The sequence below is a fragment of the Zea mays genome, chromosome 3 (genome assembly GCF_902167145.1).
Source record: "Zea mays cultivar B73 chromosome 3, Zm-B73-REFERENCE-NAM-5.0, whole genome shotgun sequence".
Taxonomy (NCBI): domain Eukaryota; kingdom Viridiplantae; phylum Streptophyta; class Magnoliopsida; order Poales; family Poaceae; genus Zea; species Zea mays.
In genome coordinates, this window is record NC_050098.1 from 220,350,877 (window position 1) to 220,370,656 (window position 19,780).

At 47.6% G+C, this 19,780-nt stretch overlaps 3 protein-coding genes across 3 annotated transcripts; 1 reads left to right on the forward strand and 2 right to left on the reverse strand.

The window, feature by feature from the left end:
• The first annotated feature begins 5,582 nt into the window (after positions 1 to 5,582).
• LOC100279043 (Little protein 1) lies at positions 5,583 to 6,190 on the forward strand. Its single transcript, NM_001331131.1, has one exon. It carries the CDS (start codon positions 5,751 to 5,753, stop codon positions 5,973 to 5,975), a length of 225 nt encoding a protein of 74 aa, NP_001318060.1. The 5' UTR covers positions 5,583 to 5,750; the 3' UTR covers positions 5,976 to 6,190.
• A 441-nt stretch (positions 6,191 to 6,631) lies between these two features.
• LOC100285309 (tat pathway signal sequence family protein) lies at positions 6,632 to 7,894 on the reverse strand. Its single transcript, NM_001158202.2, has 2 exons — positions 7,703 to 7,894; positions 6,632 to 7,066 (listed from the first exon to the last, which is right to left on the reverse strand). The coding sequence occupies exons 1-2, from the start codon at positions 7,811 to 7,813 to the stop codon at positions 6,776 to 6,778; spliced, it is 402 nt and encodes a 133-aa protein (NP_001151674.2). The 5' UTR covers positions 7,814 to 7,894; the 3' UTR covers positions 6,632 to 6,775.
• Positions 7,895 to 14,722: 6,828 nt separating this feature from the next.
• LOC100280859 (OLE-5) lies at positions 14,723 to 15,447 on the reverse strand. The gene has a single exon (NM_001153779.2). The coding sequence runs from the start codon at positions 15,393 to 15,395 to the stop codon at positions 14,832 to 14,834; it is 564 nt and encodes a 187-aa protein (NP_001147251.1). The 5' UTR covers positions 15,396 to 15,447; the 3' UTR covers positions 14,723 to 14,831.
• Positions 15,448 to 19,780: the final 4,333 nt, after the last annotated feature.

Consider the following 19,780-nt stretch of genomic DNA (forward strand, 5'->3'; position numbering starts at 1 on the left):
ATGTCCGACGGCAGCCGTCGGACATAACCTATCTCCGACGGCTGCGTGCGCCCGTCGGACATAACCTATCCCAACCGTTTTACCGGCCAGCCAGTGGGCCCCACAACCTTAAGTCCGACGGCCCAGCGGCAAGCCGTCGAACATAAGCATCCCTTATGTCCGACGGTATAGAATGCCGTCGGACATAAGCCATGGTTATGTCCGACGGCTACCACTAGGCCGTCGGACATAACAAATTACAGAATTTACACAAAATTCTGTTATTTAAAAAATCTGACATTTACAAAACAAAAACAGATGTAGGAGCAATTGGAGAACACAGGGGTTATGCTGCCGAAACTAAGCAGGAGCACATGCCTTTGTCATAAACACGGACTCTGTCGGTCACCCCGAGGCTGTCCAATAAAGGGACAATTCCGGCCCAACATACCTCACATGCGTCACATGTAAGGTGTGTTGGGCCGAAACGGGTGACGTCTAGGTTTCGTTAACTTAATTAGTTATGATTACTAATTAATCACACTAATACAAGAGCCACTAATTAACCAAACTAATACAATAGCACTACAAAAAAACATTTCACGGGACCCTAAATCAAATAAAACAACCTTATTTCCGAGGGCTTAATAATTACCCTCGGAAATTAAGAGTTTAAATTATATAGACACCACTACATAACATTATTACGGGTGACAAATCATATAAACTGACCTTAATTCCGAGGGCATAATAATTACCGTCGGAAATTAAAAATTACAACTATCTAAACACCACTAATTAAATTTAGGACCTCGGATATAATAAAATAAACTACAAAACAATATTAATATAATATTAATAATAGATTAATACTAAATACCTTACGGCGGGCGGGCGGGGCGGGCGTCGACGGCGGGCTCGGCGTGGCGGTCGACGGCGGGCGGCCGCGGCGGGGCGGCGGATGGCGGGGCGGCGGGTGTCGGGGCGGCGGGCCTCGACGGCCGCGGCGGGGCGGCGGATGGCGGGGCGGCGGATGGCGGGGCGGCGTGTGTCGGGGCGGCGGGCCTCGACGGCGGCGGCGGCGAGCGTCTCCGGCGGCGGCGGCGAGCGTCTCCGGCGGCGGCGGCGAGCGGGCAGAGAGAGAAAGCGAGGAGCGCGCGCGCGAAAATGAACCGCGCCGGACCGGTACCGCGTGTTAAAAAAACTTATGTCCGACGGCCTCGTAACTAGCCGTCGGACATAAGCTTATGTCCGACGGCCGTTTAACTAGCCGTTGGACATAAGGTTATCTCCGACGGCTTTGTCAGTAGCCGTCGGACATAACGTCTTATTTCCGAGAGCCCCTGTTGGCCGTCGGACATAAGGTAATATCCGACGGCCTCGTAGGAAGCCGTCGGCGATAGAGGGACCGTCGGAACTTTCTTCGTTTACTGTAGTGCTCCAATTGATACACCGTGCCATGTGGTATGCTGCAGGAATATTATGTTGCAAATTGATAGTATAACCAAGTCGTCAAATTGATACACGATCGAGGCCACGTAGGGCACAACTTAACGCCAAGACAAAACCACTTGTCATAAGACACCATATACTGCGTCACTTGCTGAGAGGTCCCCTGCAGATGCTTTCATTGTAATACCACAACCAAAATCACGGCCATCGTCCTTGGCTCCTAGCTAGACTTGCTTGATCATGTAGTGTGTGGTCAGCTGCTAGGGTCACCCATGGAGGTGTTCCTCCCTATCTTCTCAAAACTTCCACTAACACCTAGGATGAGCAGCCATAGTCCGTGGAAATTGACCTTTAAGGCCTTCTCTTAACGACAACTAAGCAACTGGGGGACATGGGATGCCATACTGATGAGAACCATGGAAGACTGAAGGATTTCCTCTAATGTTATGGATGTTATTGGAAAAAGAAAGACAAAAATTGGGAGTGAGTTTGAGTGGAATTGGGATTTCCTCTAATTTTATAAAGTGTTTCAAAATCATCATCAGAAATATTTTTATGGGAGTCTGGATTTGAAATATTTATATAAGAATCTGGACGCCTACTCAATGCACCGAAGAAATGAGAGAGAGACTGTGGTCAAGCCTTAGTGCCAAGTTCATGGGCTGTACCTGCAGGCTGCGCATCTGAGCAAAACCAACAGCCAACAGATGTAGCTACTGGACCGCAGCCGGGGCGCGGATGGGCTGGACGGGCTTGTTTAGTTCGTGGCTGCTACAGTTTAGCCAAATTTAGTTGTCTGAATGGAAGATATATTCTTAGATAAAAAAAAGTTAGATAAAGTGCAGTAGGCTCGTGGCCTGCAAGGATCAGAAACGAGCAGGCCGGTAAGAGTAGTTTATTTTTTACACAACAAATAGCTAGTGATAGATAGGACTGGACAAAATGCTCAGAGCTCAGCTTGACTAGACTCAGATTGGCTCATTTGAATTTTTTCACGAGCTGAGCTAACATCTCAGCTCAATTTATTAAAGAGTCAACTCACGAGCTAAACGAGTTATTACATTTTAGCAAAACAAAACTATACACATATCGTTTACACATCAATTGATCAACATATTATATATATATATATGGTGTCTAATTGTCTATGACCTATAAGTTAAACGGATGATTTATGAACTCTTTTTATGCGTTAAATTGGTCTGTACGACTATAACTATAGGTTAAAACGATGAACATGTGTGTAAATTGTGAATTGATGAGTGATGAATTGTATTGATTTGGTGTTATATTGATGTGGTATGTGAAACTATAAGTATAATTACACTTTTCTATTGTTATATTGTTTTAGAATTAACTAGAAAAAAATTATATATATATATATATATATATATATATATATATATATATATATATATATATATTGTATATTAGGAGCACTGGGCTTCCAATAACTAAAGGAAGCCCGGGCCAGACAGTGCAATCCGGTCGAGCCGGACCACATCCGGACGTCTATAAAACAGGACCCGGAGGGCTAGGGTTCAATTTTTCACGCCCCATCTCGATTCATTAGCGACGGCGGTTGCCCGATAGCGCGCGCGGCGGTGGACCCCGGCCAGTGGCTGCGGTGGCCGTGGCTCCCCGACCTCGACATGCGGTGGCGGCGGTTCCCAGGCCGGCGGTGGCGGCCCTCAATCCAGAGGGCGAGCGGCGGCAGCGCCCTTGTGCGGCGGCGGCGGATCCCAGGCCGGTGGCCGCAACTCCATTACCTCGACGCGCGGTGGCGGAGGTTCATCGATCCGCAGTGAGGCCCTTGTGCGGGCAAGCGGCGGCGTCCCCGAAGCCCCGAGGAGGCGGCACTTCCAAGGCCGGCGAGCAAGCGACGCCCGTCGACGTGCGAGTAGCGACGGCGACGCATGAGACGCGATGTTCGAGCGAGCGACGTCACGGAAGGGGCGAGATGCGCGCAGCGATGATCGCGCGTGACATCCTCCGATCCGGCGCATTTTTCTTTTCGTTTATTGTGTTTTATGCCTACCACATGTATTATTTACGCTAAAAACTGTATGATTTTATGCTTTAACACAGAGTTCGTATATCAGTTTACTGCATGCACATTAGAAAGGCAATTCCTTGATTTATGATGTTCGTAATTTGCGCGCATGCAATGAAAACTCCCACGATTTTGCCATAATTTTTGGATCTGTATAAAAATAGAAACAGCATACATGCGGCTGCCATATTTTTCGGATCTGTCATAAAAATAGGATCGTAATAACAACCTACTAAAGCTATCAACCTCTAATTGACTCGGTATTTACGCTTATAATTGATGAATTTTATGCTTAAAACTTAATGTTTTTACGCTCCACACGGAGATGCGTCCACCAGTGAACAACATGCCAGATTTTTTACGCGGTGTAAGGAATTGCATAAATACCTACACCGTGTAGTATAATTTGTTTCAGTATACATCATAAACTAGTTCTAATGCGTTTAGCTGCATGGCTGTTGGAGGGATCTTATATTTATGAAGGAAATAAAACATTAAATGTGATTTTTTGTTTCTATGCATGCAATTCATTTCCTTTCATTGCATATTCTTTCCATCATAAATTCGTGTGCATGCAGCTGGTAGCAGATTTTTACGCAGTATACCGAATTGCATAATTATCTACACAGTGTAGCATATTTAGTATCAGTATATAGCATAAAATGGTCATTACGAGTTTTAGTTGCATGTCTGTTGCAGTGATCCTAAATTTATGGAGGAAATAAAGCATTTAAAATAGAAACCGCCACACATATCTTTCCTAAATTTACGCGCATGCAAGGCAACGTGTTTGACTCGTGCATGCATTTTGCCATAATTTTAGGATCTATATAAAAATATAAACTGCATTCATGCGGCTGCCATATTTTTCGAATCTGCCATAAAAATAGGATCGTAATAACAACCTACCAGAGCTATCAACCTCTCACATTGGTCAGGTATTTACGCTTATAATTGAGAGATTTTATGCTTAAAACTTAAGGTTTTTACGCTCCAACCTGGAGATGTGTCCACCAGTGAACAACATGCTAGATTTTTTTACGCAGTGTGCCGAATTGCATAAATACCTACACCGTGTAGTATAATTAGTATAAGTATAAATCATAAACTAGTTCTAATGTGTTTAGCTACATGGTTGTTCGAGAGATACTATATTTATGAAGCAAATTAACCATTAAATACGATTTTTTCTATGCATGCAATTCATTTCCTTTCATTGCACATTATTTTCATCACAGATTCGTGCGCATGCAGCTGGTAACAGATTTTTACGCAGTATATCGAATTGCATAATTATCTGCACAGTGTAGCATATTTAGTCTCAGTATATATCATAAAATGGTCCTTACGTGTCTAGCTGCATGGCTGTTGCAGCGATCCTAAATTTATGGAGGAAATAAAGCGTTTAAAAATATAAACCGCTACACATTTTTTCCTAAATTTACGCGCATGCATTGGATCATGTTTGACTCGTACATGCATTCCTTTTTTTCGCTAACAGACGTGGGGCAGGTGGTGCACCCGACAGCCTGGTTGGGCGCTTGGGTTGAACCAGTTTGTAGGAGTAGTCAGCCTAGGCTTTCTTTAACTATTGAAAGCCTAGAGCTTCCATTATACCTACCCTATATATATATATATATATATATATATATATATATATATATATATATATATATATATATATATATATATATATATATATATATATATATATATATATATATAATTTTGGTTGTGACTCGCGGGCTAAATGAGTTAGCTCGAGCTTATAAACAAGTCGATCAAACTGACTCTATAATTTGTTAGCTTAGTAAATCGAGCCAAACTAGTTTGTTAGTTTAACGAGCCAGTTTTAACTTGAACCAATCGAGCTGACGCCTGACTAGATATCTAGTCCGAATGACATGTGGTATCAAACCAACGAACGTGTCAGCTCTAGATTCGTGATATCCACAAAAAAGGTACGTGGCAAGCGAATCCTTGCCGCCCTTTCGGCCGAACCCAGTATAAGAAACTCGTTGTCCACCACGTACCCCTCTCGGTGGCGCCACGCGTCCCCGACGCGAGGTTTTATAAACCCACAGCACAGAGCTCAGCTAGGGCGAGACACCGACACATGTGACAAGCCTCATCTCAGCCGTGCAGGACCAAGTAGTTTTGCTTCACTCCGGCATTCCATCCATATCCATCCATCAGAATTCTCAGTCTCCACAGCAGCAAGGCGCACGACCAGCACCAGCAGCCGGCAACAAAAGACACAGCAGCGATGGCGTTCGTGCCGGTGTGCGTGCAGTGCGGGACGCGGAGCAACCCGTGCCGGTGCAAGGTGGTCGGGCCGACGCTGGGGTTCGTCGCGTTCGTGGTGGCCGGGGTCATCGAGTGGCCGCTGGGGGCCGCCGTGTACCTGTTCCGCCACCGCAAGGGACGACGCATCATGGCGCACCCGGCCACCGTCGTGTACCCGCGCGTTACCAGGGCCATCCCGATCTAATCGGCCGACCGATCAGCCAGGTCGCGGTTTCATGTCCGGGTTTGTGTCGCCAACGTACTGAGATGTCGTCAGTCCAAATTTGTGAATCCTTTTACACCCGCCTGCCTTTCTTTCTCAATAAGAGTCGCAAATGTGTGTGGTTTCAGTTTGCGTACATTTGTACTCCGATTGTAAGCATCGCCGTCAATGTACGTAATACTATGTATGTCATCTCAGTCTATCCGAGTAACTTCCTATTACTAACTTCATTCTCGATCGAATATAACTTTCTATTACTATTACTAACTTCATTCTCGTTCAAATATTTGTCGCTCTCTAGTTTATTTTTGTTTATTTTTGAGTTAAACCGCGACGAATAAGACAGAACGGAGGGAGCGTGCTGTCTAGTTTGCCCCAGGTCCTTTCATCGGAGGATTTTTTTTACCGACCTAAAGCTCATACGAGGATCAACTTCAGAGCCTGCAGACTTCCAGGCGTCTTCAGCAGATCGTTGCACTGACGAGTCCTGGCCCATTTTGCAGATCCAAACTAAATTATTGACGCTACAATATGTGCATGGCAATTGAACGTCATCCCCCTCGTTGTCTTCTACTCGACGAATTTCGTCGGCAATCCCTTTTTTCAAGGGATTTTTCAAGAGATCCAAACACATACCATATCTATAAACTTTCAGCTAAGCATGCAAGCTCACTTTCATTTCATTTTCCAGTTGGCATAGTCATACAAGACTCCAACAACGTACAAACTCAGACTAGCCTCGCCATTTAACACAAGGGAAGGGTCCATCGGCAGACTGCCTTTCACAAGAAAGCCTCCACGGCGGCAGGAGGGATTAGCAAGTTCGCCGGAGGGGGCATCTCCTTACCGTTACCGGTGGCTCCGCTCTTCTCCTTCGGGCCTAACGCCTTCTCCCGGAGCTTCTCAAGCTTCTCCAGGGCTTTCCTTTTGTTCTCCAATCTCGAAGGTCTAGCTTCTGCCGGACTGGCCACCACGAGCACGAATGCGGCCAGCACGCCGGATGACATGAACGACAGGGCATCTCTGCGTGTTATGTGGCTTGTGAGCCTTGTTCGCCCTTGCACATTGGTAGGCTGCGTTGATACAAGCAGAGAACAATACTGAAATGTGTTCTTCCGACTGATGTCGATTTGATTTCGCGTTAAGTACACACATGCAGATTCAGTTTTGTGTACTCTAGGATAGTAGAATCAGACTCTGAATCTACATGTCAAGACGGGAACTCACGGAGGTCCAGGTCATGTAAACGAGGAAATTCTCAACAACAGTATGCCTAACATGGATCTGTCAATTCATGAGGCGAATTTACTCCTAGTTTTTTTTTTCAAGGAGACGCTAGACGAGCAAAGTAACAGAAGCATAAAACAAAGACAATTAAATCAGCCCCTGCTCGCTTGCCATTGGCAAACGGAAGCTGCTGCAGGCCTGAATCTAGCGGACGCTTCCGAATCACTGCTAAAAGCAGCAGCCTGCCCTGCCATACAAAGCAGATCTAGCTACTTAATGATCTATGAACTCAATCCCCCCCATTCTATCAACCTATCCCTAGTTCGTTGCCCGTGGTAATCGGATGGGGATTTGCTATGCTTTCATTCTTTTTTGGCTGTCGTAGAGATGAAATAATTCGTCATACGATTGATTGCTCGGGAGAGTCGGGAATAGATCCATAGCAGAGACACTGTCAGGCATCCGCCAAGTTCAGTCAGTACCTGGTTGTATCTGCAGCTCAAGGCGGCCATCCGCGGACTTGTGCCTGCGCAGCGATTTCTCGACGGAGGGAGACGAGGGATTGGGCGCAGCTGCAGAGACACGGCCATCATCGTTGCCACTACAGTAGAATGCTAGATATGGATTGGGGGTTGGGGAAGTGGTTAGCTGGAGAAGGTGGCAGTGCTGTAGAAGAGAGGTGCTTCCTTGCTTTCTTGATCCTTCTCAATAGTTCCGTACTTCCGCTTGCGGACAAAAGCAGTGGGACAAGAAGTCGAGGAATGACTTATTGGAGCATAACATAGCAAGTATATTTCGCGAGGTACTGTCCACACTTATTCATTAGGTTATCCCGCAGTGGCTATATCTGGTAAACGAGTTCTTTATGCATATACCAATAACAAAGACCTGACTGCATGCTAAAGCTATCTTCAGGCTTCAGTATATCCTCTATTTCATCTTCTATTTTAATTTGTGGTAGAGTTTTTCTTCTCTGTTATTTCTTAACCCTTCCTCAAGTCTGAGACAAAAACATATATCACCCTTTACATGGGTCAGCCCATAACGCTACTCACGCACTCACCCAATACAGCTCGGAATGGCGCACACTATTCCCTGCTCACCCTACGGCAACCTCCACTTCAAACTTCATCTTCTCGCTCCACTCCATTGTTCTCTGTATTCTGCGCTATGGCACCCGCTGGCGTGACATCTGCCCCCCTGCAACGCTTGCTTGGCCCCAAGCAAGAGCATCCGGATAGCGCTGGCGCAGAACATAGTAATCTTCCCATGTTGTTGCGTCCACTAGAACATGACTCCACCTGACCAGCACCTGTGGCACAGCCCGATTCCCTTTTTTGATCAATCTGTGATCCAGTATCTCCAAAGGCTGGACATTGTGACCACTCAGATCTGAGGAATTAGGAAGAGTAGCAAAGACAGGAGTGTAGTCTGGAATATATGGTTTCAGCTGTGATACATGGAACACCGGATGAGCCTGAGCACCAGCCGGCAGCTCCAAACGATAAGCCACTGCACCCACACGCTCCAATATCTTGTAAGGGCCGAAGAACTTGAAGGCAAGTTTAGGACATGGTCGGCTGACCACAGTGTTCTGGGTATACGGTTGGAGTTTGAGCAAAACCATGTCACCGACGTGAAACTGGCGTTCGGTCCGGAGTCGGTCTACCTTCAGCTTCATGCGGTTCTGGGCTGCTGCAAGCTGCTCCCGCAACATCAAGGTGAACTGAGCCCTTTCCGTTAACAACTGTGCCACATCAACGATAGCATCAGATGGGATATGAGGTGCTGCTGCAAACGGAGGGTCATAACCGTACAACACTTTGAAAGGAGAACAAGCCAGGGAAGTGTGGTATGTGGTATTGTACAAAAATTCTGCTAGAGGCAACCAATTCTTCCATTTAGAAGGTTGAGCATGGACTGCACACCGTAGGTACATCTCCACACATTGGTTAACCCGCTCACTCTGGCCGTCAGTCTGTGGATAATATGTCGTGCTCAGGTTCAGCTTAGTGCCCAACAACTTGAATAATTGACTCCAGAATATGCTCGTAAAGATTTTATCCCTGTCACTAACAATAGATCTCGGAAGATCATGCAAGCGGACCACCTGATCCAAAACAACCTGAGCCACTTGTGTTGCAGTGAAAGGGTGTTTCATAGCTATAAAATGAGCGTACTTCGAGAAACGATCCACCACAACCAAGATTGTATCATAGCCACTCGACTTGGGGGCAGTTTTTCTATGAAATCCATTGCAATATCCTGCCAGGCGCCTTGAGGAATCGAAAGCGGTTGCAATAAACCAGCCGGGTGAACTCGCTCTCCTTTGGCCTTTTGACAAATTTGACACTGTTTGACAAAATCTTCCACATCAATCTTCATATCCTTCCAAAAAAACAATTTCTTCAATCTATGATAAGTGGTGTGCACCCACAAGTGACACCTGTGGCACTATCATGCAATGCTGCCACCAACTTCATCCGGAGAACTGAATTTTGGCCAACCCAAATCAAACTGCCCTTCCGAATAACTCCCTGAGAAAGAGAGTAGCCATACTCATCCAGGCTGTGGACACACAACCGAGCCAACAGTGACTGCGCATCAGAATCAGTCACATAAGAATTTGTAACTTCTTGAATCCAGCGAGGTTAAACTTCATTGACTACTGTCAACGCCATCACACAGCCCACCCGAGAAAGAGCATCGGCGACTTTGTTCTCTTTGCCCTACTTGTAGATGACTTTAAACTGCATCCCAATTCCCCATAAGCTTTGCCATGGCTTTACGTTGCAACTCCGAATGAAGCTCCTGACTGCCCGAGAAACTTAAGAGCCTTGTGATCCGTCCGGATCTCAAACTCGCTCTGTTGGAGATAATGACGCCAACGATCCACAGCCATAATCAGGGCGATGAACTCCTTCTCATAGATCGAAAGCTTCTGATTGGTAACTCCCAACGCCTTACTCAAGAAAGCTATAGGTCGCCCCTGCTGCATCAACACCGCTCCCACCCCATCATCACAGGCATCAGTTTCAACAGCAAAGGGTATGTTAAAATCAGGTAATGCCAATACCGGAGTGGAAACCATGGCCTGCTTCAGACGCTGAAAAGCCAGTTCAGCTTCTGGTGTCCACTTGAAAGCCCCTTTCTGCAGTAACTTCGTTAGTGGCCGAGCAATTATATTGTACCCTTGCACAAAGCGCCTGTAGTACCCTGTCAACCCGAGAAAGCCTCTCAAATCCGCGACATTCAGTGGTGTCGGCTACTTGAGCATAGCTTCGGTTTTCTGAGGGTCAGTAGCCACACCCTCACCAGATATAATATGTCCCAAATAAATCAGCTCCTTTTTACCAAATACACATTTCCTCTAATTGAGATAGAACTTGTGGTCCCTTAAAGCAGCAAAGACCAACCTCAGATGCTCCAAATGAGAGTGCCAAGTGGGACTATAAATCAATATATCATCAATAAAGACCATAACAAATTTCCGAAGGAAAGGAGCTAGCACCAAATTCATCACACACTGGAATGTAGCGGTGCAGCGCCGTGAGTCCGGCCGTTGAGCACCGACTCCGATGACTCCATGTCCCGTGCCATCTACTCCAGACGCAGTTCCGCCACCTCCTTCCCTGTTTGTTCCAACTGTTGTGTGAAACAGACTCTCTCCTCCATTGCCTTCTGGGCCACGTCGGCCGCGCAAGCCCGCCTGCGCCAACAATTGTTGTTGAACCTCATCCATGCCCATGACCTTCTCCGTGAGCCGATCGAGCTTCGCCATCATCCTCTCCCACTGATCCACATTCTCCCGGTCCTTGGTAGTCATCGCCTCCAGAATAAACCGTGTCTGCGCCAAGGGTTTTGGTACAGGCGCCGCCGCGACCACCGAGGAGGCTGCACGATGGGATCGCCCACGTCGAGGAAGCTCGGCTCTGATACCAGGTTGTTATGGCCTGTGGCCGTCGGCGAGTTGGGAATCGCCGCGACGTGAGCGTGCTCTCACCATCGGGAGCGGAACACGAAATCTGTGGTAGTGTTTTTCTTCTCTGTTATTTCTTAACCCTTCCTCAAGTCTGAGACAAAACATATATCACCCTTTACATGGGCCAGCCCATAACGCTACTCACGCACTCACCCAATACAGCCCAGAATGGCGCACACTATTCCCTACTCACCCTACGGCAACCTCCGCTTCAAACTTCATCTTCTAGCTCCACTCCATTGTTCTCTGTATTATGCGTTATGGCACCCGCTGGCGTGACAAAAACAGTGGGACAAGAAGTCCAGGAATGAGTTATTGGAGCATAACATAGCAAGTATATTTCGCGAGGTACTGTCCACACTTATTCATTAGGCTATCCCGTAGTGCTATATCTGGTAAACGAGTTCTTTATGCATATACCAATAACAAAGACATGGCTGCACGCTAAAGCTATCTTTAGGCTTCAACACATCCTCTATCTCATCTTCTATTTTAATTTTTTTCTCTATAAACAGTGTTAAAGTGTTATCTACAATTCTAAGTCTCCTATTTTACTCTACCGTAGGCAGTCTAACGAGCCCTATATATTCAGTAAGCACAGGAGTCCGTCAAATAAGGCACAAACTCATTTCCTCCGCTAAATGCATTACTATAGATTACTCCCTCTGTCATAGTTTATAATTCGTTTGACTTTTCTTATGTCAAATTTGACCGGCTCGTCTTATTCAAAAAAATTACCGAAAAAATGAAAAATTCAAAAACATACTTAAAATATATTATAGAATAGATCATATCATAGCAAAAACTAATAATAATTATGATTTTTTAAATAAGACGAGTCGGTCAAACTTGAGATAAAAAAGTCAAACGAATTATAAATTCAAACGGAGAGAGTATTATATATGATAGCCTTTTCATTCTACTAATACCATGTATGTTTTAGGATATGATAGCCTTTTCGTGTTGTACATATGATGGTGATTGGAAGGAGAAAACTGAAAGGGGCCAACTGTGTGCCAGCAGTGCTCTCTGGGTACACAGGACTATCCGGTGCCTCCTCTCATACATCGAGCAAATGGAAGCTCTCTGTTGGATGTCTGGTGCGACAACTATGTGCCAACAGTGCTCCAACGGTGCGCCAACTGTGTACACAGTACAGTCCGGTGCCTCCTCTCATACATGGAGCAAATGGAAGCTCTCTATTGGTTGTTCGGTGCGCCAACTGTGTACCAACAGTGCGCCAACGGTGTGTCAATGGTGTGCCACCAGTGAGCCAACTGTGTGCCACCGGTGCGCTAGTTGACAGCCCATCTTCTAGGTCTTCTGTATTTTATTCTTGGGCTCCTTTAGTCTTGTGTCTTGGACTTGTGCTAAATATTGGTAGGTCTTCTTAGAGTCTTTTCAAGTGTTCTTTTGTGGTGTTGCATCCTCAGAACCTTAGTCCAATGCTCTTCGCATCCTGTGAACTACAAACACAACTACTAGCAAACACATTAGTCCATTGGTTATGTTGACCATCAAACACCAAAATAATTTAGTCGAATGGGCCGAGTCCATTTTCCTTACAAGCGGCACCCATATGATGTAGTAGGGTGGCAGCACCGAGAGCAAAGGCATGGAGGCCGGAGTGGGCAAGTGAGGCATCATTTCGGGAGCAACCAGGGTTATCGACATCCGCAGGGGAGCACGATAGAGCTAGAGGCGACGACTTCGAGCTTGTGGAGAGCTCATGGAACATAATCGCATTGACAGGGACCTGCGTTCCCAGATGTGGATGGTGGGGTAGCAGTGGTGGAAGGGAGTGAGCGCTCGGCTAATCGGCATGGTGTAGGCAGAGCGACGGTGGCCAAAGGAGCACCAGTTGCAGCACCAGATGGGGTCACGGTAGTCGCGGACTAAGTGATCCGGAGTGAGGCAGTGAAAGCACTTGAAGGGCACAACAATGGGCATGGCTTTACCAATTTTACAACGAGAGGCGACTTGGATGGGGAGAGAAGGGTGAGGGGCATTGGTGAGGTTATAGGTGCGTTTAAGGCTGTAGATGGAGTAATGCTGGGCGAGCGGTGGGGGTGGTGATGACGGGACGTGCATTAGAGAGGGTTGCAGAGCATTGGATAGGGTTGTATGCGGTGCGATAATTTATATCTGGCAAAAATCTCCATTGTGGCAATCAATTTTTGAGCCACACACACTGGTGTGACGAGAGTGCGGCATCAACATTCAACGTCGAAGCGACATCGAGGATAGATTTTCCACTCGTGCGTTGGAACAGGGCGCATTCTGGGAGTTCCTTCAACCTTCGGGCAACAGCCATGGTGTCTTCCAAATGAGGGTGAGGGGTGAGGCCCGATCTTCAAAGACGCGGGGGACCAATGATGACCAAATTGTTTGCGACGTTCTAGTTAACAACCCTTAGTCTAAACACAAACTTAGCGATGCAAGACACACTAAGACAATCCGAGGGCATGGACAACAGGAAATTCAACATGTCACATACAAACTTGGGAGAGTAGTGAGGGGAGAGGTGAGCTAGTGAGAACCAGACGGATGATGTCAGCCTAGCGACAATAGAGTGTGGGTGAACGACATATTGGAAACTTTCAAAAAAACTACGTTGCATCAAGGTACCGGGCGTTTCAAACCTAAGGTTCAAGAGGGCGACCGACGTTGGACTAAGTGGAGACATAGGCCCCCACTCAATTTCCTTGGTTTAGTAGACTTTTTACCTTATTTATTGTAGTTACAAAGGCTTATTCGTTAGTAATCCTTTGTTTAGACCCCCACTCAATATTTGGGCTGCCCTAGTAAGGATCGAAGGAAGGGTGGAGAAGATAGTAAGGATAGAAGGAAGGGTGGAGAAGATGCTACCGGACCTTCATTGACGCGTTGGGGAAGCTCAGAATTCACCCGACGCTTTCTCTTTAGTTTGGAGGTGACCCTAGTATGCTCGATGAGGTCAGAGTTGTTCGCTGGAGGCAAGCACACACCCTTCGAACCAAGGGGGAGCTGACTTGAGAGGGTTAGAGTTGGAGCACGACCGAGGGCCACCAGGGTCGTCGCGCAGATCACCCATTGGGACACGAGGAGCGTCCATCTTCATCAGTTTTTTGTTCTACCGAAGTTAAGGACTAGTTTGAGAGAAGTAAATAGGAAGGAGATTTTAGTCTCCTCAATCCCTGCTATCAAACTGGCCCTAATGGTTTGATTAACCCGGGTGTTGAAGTGCATTCAAAATGTATACAACAGTGTTGGCCACCGAATTATGGTGTTTAGTTTAAGTTTCACTGTGTATGTCTTCAGCTCCGTATTGTTGTTGAGTGATGTCAACGTACGTCTTCGACTCCTCCGTATTGTTGTCGAGTTCGAGGAGTGATGTTGGGTTCGTCGTGAAGTTTTACAGTGCGGAGTATAGTACAGTTGTCGAGTGATGATGAGTTTGTGAAGTTTTTACAGCCAGTGGCTTCTGGCGTCGAGTTTGTGAAGTTTTTACTCTGCGTATCAGTGGCCATATACCGCTTCTAGCGAAACACGACTGCTAGAACGACGAAACATATGTACAGCACGTGAGCACGAGGGAGCAAAGAGAGGGAGAGAGAGAGGGAGAGACCGCTCAGCACACACAAGCTACGCTACGCCCCGGGCGCGGCGTCCTTGACCCGAGAGTGCGGGCGCGGCGGGTACCCGCCGTACTCTCGCGCGTAGGCGTCGTAGTACCCCCTCACTCGGCTGGCCACGTCCGCGACCGTGCCCCCGCGGGCGTACTGATCGGCGGACTGCACCCGGTGCGCGCCGACGGAGTAGCGCCCCGTGAAGTACCGGTGCGCCCACGTGCCCGCGGCGACCGCGGCCAGGCCGGCGCAGCAGGCGACGAGCGAGGCGGCCCCCGTCAGCAGCGCCAGTACCGCTACGGGCGCCCAGAGCGGGACGGTGAGGAGCACGAGCGGGCTGAGCAGGACCAGCGCGGCGAGCGCGGCCGTGAGCGTCACGCTGGCCAGGACGAGGAGCGCGGTCAGCGTGACGGCAAGCGCGAGGAAGCGCAGGAGCTGGGTGGAGCCGTGGGCGTGGAGCGTCTGGACGGCGCGCCCGAGCAGCGAGTGCTGGCGATCCGTCGACGACGCCGCGTGGCCGCGCCGGGTGACCGGGTTGGGCAGCAGGGCTGCTGCGCGTGGCCCCGGCGGTGGCCGGTCTGCCATGGCGAGGCGAGGTGGCGACTGGCGGGTGGAAGGGGAGAGTTCGTTGGCCGCTGGGCGATGGCCGGCGGGGGATCCAGGGGGTTAAAGTGCGAGGGCTCCGGGTCGGAGCGACGTGTGGCGGCGCGCGCAGTGCTGCACGGGCGCGTGGCATGCGCGGCGACATGTGGCGACGAATGGCACAGTACAGCTGTGGCAGCGTGGCGCGGTCCGCGCTGAAGTAGAGGGATTAAGCAACGCACAGAGCTTTTGTGAAATGAAAGAGGTAAACGAAAGCAGACAGCACTGCTGGACCCCTTCCAGCTGGGCCGGCGCTGAATATTATTACACACGATTTCAGAGGCCTATGTCCTGGGAAATCTACAGTTGTAACTAAAGTTCAAATCGAACATTGGTCATTTTATTGAGCTCCAAAAAAAGGAAACTCTGTAATGTACAGGTTGTCAGTTTGTTCCATCAGCAAAAGGATCCATGAAAACTAATCTAAAACTGTCAACCAAGAAAAGAAAAATAAACCCAACATATGGGAGAACACGGAAGGCGAACTTCAGCCATGATGGAGCAAGACTTTCCCGTTCTGCTCTTTCAGACGTTTGAAAAACGTCGTCTTCCTTGTTCTGCCCAAGCTGTTGGCTGTTGTCACTGATGAGGCCTTCGACCTCAGACACGAGACGACTCTCTTGATGTACTCTTTCGCCAGGTTGACGCATGCCAATTGCCAACTTCATCTGTCACGTGCATGTCATCGTATCACGATCACGAGACGAGAATTCAGATTAAAATGCAGGCTGGCTAACAAAACCTTTGGGCATGTAGTTAGGAAACCATGAGATTCACATTTTTGGTCTGGATTGATGAAAGTCAAAGACCTTTTTTTAGCTAATGGTATGTTCAAAGTTAACAACGGACATGCAACCAGATTTTGGGAAGATAAGTGGTTGGGGAACTTTACACTTCAACACAAATACCCAAGTCTGTATAACATTGTCCGGTATAAACATACTACAGTTGCCACGGTACTCGGGTCTGTCCCGTTGAATGTCTCCTTTCGCAGGGGTCTTCAGGGGGAGAACTTGGGGAGTTGGTATGCGCTAGTAAATCGGGTAGCGGGGCTTTCTTTAAACCCTTCGAAAGATACTTTCAGATGGAGCTTGCATCAAAACGGGAAGTTTTCCTTCCAGTCTATGTATGCTGCATTATTAGGGAGGAAAATACCTCGGCAGGAAACTCTCATCTGGAAACTTAGGATCCCATTGAAAATTAAGATCTTCTGTTGGTTCTTAACACGAGGGGTGATTTTGACAAAGGATAACTTAATCAAAAGGAAATAGAATGGGTCAAAAAAGTGTGTGTTCTGTTCCCATGATGAAATCATCCCACATCTTTTTTTCGACTGCCACTATGCTAGATTTCTTTGGCGATCGATCTACTTTACCTTTGGTATTAGAGAACCAACTAGCTTGCAGGATATGGGGTCTTCTTGGTTGCAGGGGTTCAATAAAGACACAAAGGCAAAGATATATGTTGGAGCCATAGCTATCTGTTGGGCACTGTGGCTTAGTCGAAATGATGTGGTTTTTGACAAGAATCCTATTCAAACTTACTTGCAGATACTCTTTCGAGGAACCTACTGGTGTCGTTTCTGGGGACTACTCCAAAAGCGTGAGGAGGACACCATAAGGATTAAAGATGCTTGCAGGGTGCTGGAAGCCACCACGATGCAAATCTTCGAATGCACGGTTGGAGCTTTAGAAACAGGCTAACTAATAGCTAGTTTTCCAAGTCCCAACTGCGCTTGGGTTTGTTTGCCGCTTGTGGCTTCTTTCGTTTTTATGTCAGTACTTGTGGTTGTTGGACGGCTGTTATCTTTGATGTAGGCCGGGAACCCTTTTTCCATTATCTAAAAAAAAGGTGCTTGCGGTAAGCCGGTAACCGTTACAGCGTAGTGCTGGAGATGGGGTAGTTCAGTCAGACAACGAGCGTGTCTAAATCTCGCCACGTGTCCTACACGCAATCCGCCGGTATGTCTTGCTCCTTGTAACGCAGCATGAGATTGCCCTTGGCGTCAGCTGTGCCGAATTTTTTGTTTTTTAGCCCCTTTTGTGACATAAATTTACTTTTGGACTCCCAGAAATTTTAATTGCACATTTGGACCCTATGCTCGGCGCCATAGGCTATGGCGCCGAGGTAACACAGCTCGGCGCCACAGCCTATGGCGCCGAGCTGTGACGTGGCAGCACTGACCTGGCACCCACGTGTGGACGCGGCCTGGTAGCTCGGCGTCACAGATCTTGGCGCCGAGCTACGAAAGCTCGGCGCCACAGATCTTGGCGCCGAGCTGCGTCTGCCTATAAAAAATGCCCGCGCGGTTGGCACATTGAATACAGGGATGAGTATGAATACAGGGATGAGTATAGCTTCATGGGCCCCATTGACACATCAAGCTACAACTAGGTCTAGTTCTGGTTAAAACAACAAAAAAGTTAAAGTTTTGTTTTTTGCTAGTATATGGTGTGCCATATCCATCTCGAATGAGAAATCCATACCTTACTCAATGTCATAAATCATGATAAATTATTTAAGGGGGTGTTTGGTTTATAGGGACTAGATCATCTCCAATAGCTCCCCAGAAAATGACTCCTCAAAATCAGTTTAAAGGGACATCTAAAAAATAGTGGGGTAAATTTTAATCCTTTCTCCAACAGATCACCTAAAACGGCAGATTTTTCCTGGGGAGCAAAAAAACCCATTTGTAGCTACAAATGAGGGAGTTTTAAGGGCTATGAAAAAATTGGGAGCACTTTAGGAGAACTATTGGAGACACGTTTTTGTGTTTGTTTTTCCAAAAAACTGGATTTAGGGGATACTTCTGGGAAGCTCTTGGATATGCTCTAATCTTTAGTCCCTTCATCTTATTCCATTTTAATCCTTAAATTGCTAAATACAGAAACTAAAATAGATTTTTAGCTTCCATATTTGACAATTTAGATGATAAAATGTAATAAAATGTAGGGACTAAATATTAGTCCCTAAAAACCAAATACCCCTAACTCTAATAAGTTGACACAATGACACGTGGGCCTGAAGAGCTATGATCATTGGCTTGGTCCCATGTAATCCAGACAAGGTTGCACACGTTCAGCAACCATTATTTCAGCGATTTACCGGGACTCGGGTCGGGGCTGTCTCGAGCACATGCTACTACGCTAGCTAGACCCTGATACAATGATGAACTGTGTTCCTGTGAGTAGTTTTGCTAGCTACGTGCTCGCTGACGGGCAAGAGGCAATGATTTGTGGAGGTACATCTAGGCACCTAGCCATTCCGCTGTGCCTATCATATACTAGCTTGAAGGCGTGCACGTCCTCAAATTCAGTAGCATGTTGAAAAACACGTTAAAAGTAGGGGCCACACACACACCATGCATGCCACACCCAGCTGCATGTGACATCGATCGGCATGCAGTGCGGCATGCACGTTGGCACGATCTTGCTTGCCATGTGTTCCCTTGCCCCTCTCTCTCTCTGTCTGTCTTTGACCGGAAACAGTGTGGCAAAAGAACCCGCGGATCAGAGAATCAGATTTAAGTACCGCGTGCACATTGAACAGTAGTACTTACGAGAGTGTGCTGCAAACGCAAAAAGGATATATATGCACCTCCTTTTGCCAACATTTCCTCTTCCATAGTATGTGGTCTATGGGTAGAGTGTAGACAACGTTAAAAGGTCCTGGAAGAGACATCCGGCAAGGTTCATTTCCTTCCCTTTTTCGTTCAAAAAGGCTACCCATGCGAGTATACACCTGGATAATACCATGCGGCGGCATGCTTTCCATCCTCACCAGCAGGCGTCCCCCCACGACCCGTCCAGCCGTCAGCAGGGTCTTTCAGAGAGAGAGAGAGAGAGAGAGAGAGAGACCGGCGGTCATGCCGGACGCCCGGACCGAACTCCTTAATTGTCGACAGGATGGGAGAGGAGAGACGATGGTCCGTACGTGACCGGTTACATCCATCCATGCATGGGATGGGAGGATGATGTGTAGGTAGGAGACTAGGAGTACTCCTCTCCTCCTACACCGGCCGTTTGCGAGAGAGAGAGTCGTCCGGCCGGCGGGGGCATTCACTCGAGTGGGGGCAAGCGCACGCATATGCATGCAGACGCGGTGGTGGTGCACCGGCTCGTCGCCGCATGCCTCAGGGCCAGCAGCTGGCAGAAGCAGCAGTGAGTGTGAGGGTAGCACTTCATGAAAGCAAACAGGCAGCACGGAAGCGAGGTCGCCACCACACCAGCACTGGCGGGCGCGGCATACACATGCAGGGTGCATGCAAAGGAAGAGGAGAAGCACGCAGGCCGCGCATGCAGGACGGTAATTGCAGAGAGAGCAGCGAG

Excerpts from the sequence above, each read along its gene's own strand:
- LOC100280859 (NM_001153779.2), bottom strand. The coding sequence starts at position 15,395 with ATGGCAGACCGGCCACCGCCGGGGCCACGCGCAGCAGCCCTGCTGCCC.
- LOC100285309 (NM_001158202.2), bottom strand. The coding sequence starts at position 7,813 with ATGATGGCCGTGTCTCTGCAGCTGCGCCCAATCCCTCGTCTCCCTCCG. Across the intron at positions 7,067-7,702 it reads TGAGCTGCAGATACAACCAG|CCTACCAATGTGCAAGGGCG; the intron begins GTACTGACTGAA and ends GTATCAACGCAG.
- LOC100279043 (NM_001331131.1), top strand. The coding sequence starts at position 5,751 with ATGGCGTTCGTGCCGGTGTGCGTGCAGTGCGGGACGCGGAGCAACCCG.